At 45.3% G+C, this 6,000-nt stretch overlaps 1 protein-coding gene across 1 annotated transcript in view; it reads left to right on the top strand.

Moving 5' to 3' along the window:
• The window catches only part of LOC126176418 (uncharacterized), a 679,232-nt gene extending 673,801 nt beyond the window's left edge, over positions 1–5,431 (top strand). Inside the window, exon 3 of the mRNA XM_049923575.1 lies at positions 5,316–5,431. Within this exon, the coding sequence (XP_049779532.1) occupies positions 5,316–5,431 (116 nt within the window). The remainder of the gene's footprint in view (positions 1–5,315) is intronic.
• The last annotated feature ends 569 nt before the right edge of the window (positions 5,432–6,000 follow it).

Consider the following 6,000-nt stretch of genomic DNA (forward strand, 5'->3'; position numbering starts at 1 on the left):
GCGTAACACACACCGACTGTTTTGTTGAAGCGGTAGTTCAAATGGTTCTGAGCACTATGGGACTCAACATTTATGGTCATCAGTCCCCTAGAACTTAGAACTACTTAAACCTAACTAACCTAAGAACATCACACAACACCCAGTCATCACGAGGCAGAGAAAATCCCTGACCCTACCGGGAATCGAACCCGGGCGTGGGAAGCGAGAACGCTACCGCACGACCACGAGATGCGGACGAAGCGGTAGCGCACAGACTTTGGTGCACCCAGCGGCAAACGTGGACTGACTAAGGCAGCTAGTCGTCGTTTCAGATCAATTCCCGCCTTCCCAAGGCCTCACAATGGGCATATCTATGTGGAAGCTGCGAAGAGAACTGATGTTGACCGATTACAATCGTTACTGTTGTATGGGCCAAGCAACAGGCATATTGGCCTGAGGTGCTATCTCATCTTCTGTTTGCCTTCCAGTGATTTGAACAGTAGCAGTTAGGCCTCTGAGGTGTTAAAGCCGATGGTGGTAGTCTATCTGGATTGTCTCCGTGAATTATCTTTCAACAAGATAACACAGAACCGCCTCTGCTGTCCCGATGTATCCTGATAGTCAGACTTTTCGACTGTTACGTTGTAAAGTACTTTCTTCAGATGTCTTATCTGCTGAAATAATTTTGTCGTGTAATGTAAACGGGCTGATGCCTCAGATATGGATGATCATGCTGAGTAAATTCTTAAGAATACCAAACAGTCTCCTACTTACCCCCTGGGACAGAAGCAGTGTCGACACTCAGTCTGTGAAAAGATTAAATTCGTGGGAGCCAGCCCGGTATTCACCTAGTGAGTTGTGGGGAAGCAGCTTAAAAACCACATCCTGGCTACCGGGCACACGGAACACTCCTTGTTAATCCACCAAATGGATCCGATCCCGGGTCGGCAAACCTCCGCGTCGTGGATGTGGTCGCATTAATACCTGCTACCCGGGCGCGTACCATTTACTACCATCGATAAACTATGGCGTAGAATTGAAGCAATTAGTATTAATATACAAGTCACCCAAGATCACTTCCATTCTTTAGTTTTCAGCTGAGTTAAGGCCACTGTTTCCGCTAGAGGTAGAAGCCCGCTTACTGGATTTTGCGCTTTGTATAGTCCGAAATACGTGTAAATATGCGGACCAGTCACAGTAATTATACTACCGGTCAAAAGTCTTAATTACGACCTTTTGCAGCGCGCACGCGCAGCAGGGAGTCAGTGAGGTTCTGGAAGTTACCGACAGGTATGTGGAGCCCTGCCAATTCCAGTGCCGTGCTAGTTTGTGTTAGAATTCTCGGTTGAACATCCATGGCGCGGATAGCTCAATCAAAGTTGTTCCACAGATTGTCGATTGGGGGTGTTTGGTATAAATTCTTACTGTTGCTCTTCGAACTGTGTATGCACACTCGGGCTTAGTCCTGCTGGTAGATGCCACGACGCTGAGGAAAGAGCGAACTGTATGGCGCATGGTGATGGCCCCAACCACAGATGTATACTTTTGTTGATCCTTGTCCCTCCCAAAATCTCGAAATCATTCAGAGAATGCAGTGAATACTTTTCTCATACCACAAAGCTCCCACCTCAGGCCTGGAACCTTCCGATGATTGTTGCAGGACCGTGTATACTAGCGACCATGTGTCCAATGCAGTACAAAATGTAATTCATCTGAAAAGGCCACCTGTCAACAATCAGTGGACGCCCAGCTGCAATACTGCCGCGTAAATTCCAGCCCTTAGCGCCAATGAAGCAGTTGTCACGTGTGCGTGAATCAGCCACCCGATACAGAGGCCCATACGCAGCAAGTTGTTGAGGAGACTCTGTTGGTAGTCTCTCGGGGTTATTCACGGTATACTTTAACCACGGCAGCACGTAAACAGTTTAACTTATCCGTTTCGAAAATGCTTCCACCACTGGTCCGAAATCCAATGATCACGCCCTTTTGAACGTTAGGTAAATCGTCCAGTTTACGACAACGACTGCACTGTTTTCCGCATTCTCCTGACGCGCTTTACATAACCTCAGTTGCTAGTGCTGACACCTGCTGTTGTACGTTGATGTCGAGCACAGGTGACGGTCACAGTAATGTGATTGGATCATGTATAATCATTTTTCCTATTGTAATCAATAAGCACAAATAGTAAAATTTCGTTATTTGTTACGCGTGTGTTGCGATTTTTGTGGCCAGTAGCGTGTGACACGAGAACTGTTTTGCACCTACTTTAACCATGAAAGCTGGAAGCTCTAAAAGGTTCTCATGATATCTTTCATTGAGAAAGATGGTAATAACATACGAACTCTGTCCTGAAGTTCTCTTATCTGGCCTACCAGTAAACCACGATTCTTTGAAACATCGACTCCCAGGTGTAGAACTGCTTCAAATGCCTGGTTAATATCCAAATAAGTCTATGCTTTAATAATTAGATGTTAAGCGCGTAAACGAGAAAACGTTTCAGATGGTTTAAAACTATGTTTTGCGATTGTTGGAAGTAACTACGTGCTCTCACTATAGAACGCTTGATGTGTACAGTCTGGGTAAATTGCGCTCCATTTTAAGCTAAAGCTACTTTCTCACGCATCGCAATGTTTACGACGTCGCATCTCCTGAAATGTGTATCGTTCGATGATATAATTTTGCAAGCTTACTCAATGGTATATTTGGATACTGAAGCTGGAGCATTAGTGCATGAACAGCAAAAATATAAGCGACAAACCTTTTTCCTTTTATATTTCTGTGGGAGGAGTCAACGAAAAAAGTTTGGTAAAGGTTTGAAAAATTGTGAGTACAACTTGATGGTAGTCGCCAAGTGCTGTAATTGTCCAGTATCTTGTGAATAATATAATTATACACAGTTTCTAACTGTAATACTTGTCTTACTGCTTTAAGCCGGTACTCTTAATGAACAGATTATGACAACATTTTAAATATTTCAAACTAAATCAATAACTATATTGACGGAAAAGATAGCTACACCAAAAATTAGTTAACGTACAGTAATGAAATTCTGGAATTCATTTATCTAGGTAATTTTAACATTGAACGATCACAGGTTAATGTAGGCGCGAGGTAATCCACTGCAAATGGGATATGCTGGTGCATTAATAACTGGTGTCACCGACAGAATTTTGCATGCAAGAGTGCAAACGTGCGTGCATTATGTTGTACAGGTGGCGGATGTTAGTTCGTGGGATAGAGTTCCATGCCTGTTGAAAGTGGTCAGTCAATACAAGAACAATTAACGGTGGTTCTGGATGACTGTGGAGTGGTCTTCCGATGAAGTTCCATATGTGCTCGACTGGAGACAAATGTGGTGGTCGAGCAGGACAAGGTAATATGTCGACACTCTGCAGAGTATGCTGGATTCCAGCAGAGGTATGTGTGCGAGCGTTATGTTGTTGGAAAACACTCCCTGGAATGCTGTTCCTGAACGGCAGCCTAACAGGTCGGATCACAAGATTGCTAATCAGATTTGCAGTCAATATTCGTGGGATAGCCATGAGAATGCTTCTGCTCTCATACGAATTCGCACCCCAGATCATATCTCCGGGTGTAGGGCCAGTGTGTGTAGCAGGCGGACAGGGTACTGCAGGCCCTCAAATGCCCTTCTTCTAACCAACAAACGGCCATCATTGTCACCGAGACACAACCAGCTTTTATCAGAAAACACAACAGACGTCCATCCTGCCGTCCAACGAGTTCTCTCTTGACACATTTTAAGTCGCAAATAGTGGTGGTTTAGGATCAGTGGAATGGATGTTTCAGGGAGTCTGGCTCGGAGTTATCCTTAAGAAACCGACTTGTGACAGACAGTTCATTGTGTCCCTGTGGTGCCAACAGCTATTCAGATTTCTGCTGCAGATGCAATGCGATGCGCGAGAGTCATACGCCGAACACGAGATCTTCCCTCTCTGTAGTGCCACGTGGCCTTCCGGAGCGCCGTCTCCTTGCCACCGTGCACTCTCGTGACCACCGCTGCCAGCAATCATGTGCTGTGGTTACATACCTGCCAAGTCTTTCTACGATATCGCAGAAGGAACATCCAGCTTCTTGTAGCCCTATTACACGAACTTCGTTCAAACTCAATGAAGTCAAGGTAATAGCCTCATTTTGGCCTTAAAGCCATTCTTGACTAACACTCACCAAGTCCAGTCTCAAAGGTAACTAACGTTCATGGCCGTTCCAGTTTTTATTTAAAGCAAACCTGATACGCTTCCTCATAATGGCGCCACTAGCACCATTCTTATGTGTCAGGCCAGAATTGTGAAAAGACACCACCTCTTAGATGTAGAAAGACGCATACCAACTTTACTTTATGTCGCACAACTCCTCCTTCATGTTGCGACTTTTTTACCGTCATTGTATTATCATCCCTCAAAGCATGTACCTTTCCTCCTGACTAAAACTAATATAAGTTATAAGCTCCCGTATCCGCGGAGATTATATGGGTTATTTAATGATTATTATGTTACAATCCTCTTGTTGTAGTTGACCGTGTATATCGAGACTTCGTTCATTGTTAAATGCAATGGTGTGGTACTAACTGATGGAGATGCATTAAGAACTGGTGAAATTTATTTCCTTTACCACACTGCACAAACATAAAAACACTATTATTGAAACTGCGTGCCACTACTGTTAAACATAGAGATAAATCCTTCGCTCCGCAACCGCCTCTGGCTCACGCATCCTACACCTTCCACAGCCTCTCAACAACTGCCTCTGCTTGCGACTCTCTGCGCCACTGGGCGTTGTCGCCCTCCAAAGAACAACCACTTACAGATACTACACACCAGTACCCTCACAAAGTGATAAACGTTTTTCGTTTCGTCATTGTTTCGGAAGTGTCAATGAGAAAAACCATCGTAAAGGTTTAACGTTGTGTGTACAGTTTGATGGAAATCGCCAAGTGCTCTCATTCTTCAGTAATGGATGAGTAAGGTCTGTATAATTTACTCGCCATGCCTTACGCTGCCTCAAGACGTGTATGCAGCTTCCAACTGTAATGCCTATCTTGGTGGGTTAAGCCTATACTCTTGATGAGTAGATTATTATAAGATTTTAAATCTTTAAATTGAATGAATAATTATTTGAAATATTGAAAATCAAATTTCTTTTGCACCCAGAAGCCATTGGATTGGTAACCTGCAACTGGGGCTGACTCACGTTAGTCGTTAATACAGCTCCAATGCTGCCCTGCTGGCAGAAAAATATTTTCCTTCTTATGCTACGTAATATACCACTGAACGTCATGCAGATGTAACTAAAGTGGCACAACTTTTCTTCTGTTGCAGTTGCTGTGTCTCCATTGGCAGCTGGAGTGGAAATAGCTGTAGCCTGCCCTGTGACACTGGTAGCCCGGCAGAAGCCAACAGGCGAGCCGACATCACCAGGGGTGGCCAAGCTCTAATGCTGGCAGGAGCCGCCGCGCCGCCGGACATGCTACTTTCAGCAGGACAACGCACCCCTGCCGCCATCGCAGTCGCCCCAGCAGCCCACGGCTCCCTGACCACGCGGCCGGAACGCGTCATGTAAATCCGCACCAGCGCTCTGCCGTTGTAGCATGTAACGCGCCGAGTCGCTTGCAGGTAGCCACGTGTAGAGGTAGACTCATAGATCGCGCCGCGCGTCCCGCACCTCAGAGTAGACAACCGCGTCTCCGTAGGCAGTGAAGTGCGAAGCAAGTGCCGCCACTTTCCTGTCGCAAGTGCACAGTACACTACAAGAGAGTTTGCTTGCTAGGCATAGAGTCACTTTTAAAAGTAACAAGCTACAGGCTCATTTAGAAACTGCTGAGCAGGCCATTTCTCCGAATGAACTAACAGATACCATTGATTACAAACTATCGTCTGCTACGTACCAACAGAGTCATCATATTGGGAAGAAATTTATCTGCTTGTCGGGAAATCAGAACAGTTGCTAGGAGCAGGTTCTTGAGTTGCTTGCATATGTCTGGATCGCACTAGGCAATCTACATAC

The sequence above is a fragment of the Schistocerca cancellata genome, chromosome 3, assembly GCF_023864275.1.
Source record: "Schistocerca cancellata isolate TAMUIC-IGC-003103 chromosome 3, iqSchCanc2.1, whole genome shotgun sequence".
NCBI lineage: Eukaryota > Metazoa > Arthropoda > Insecta > Orthoptera > Acrididae > Schistocerca > Schistocerca cancellata.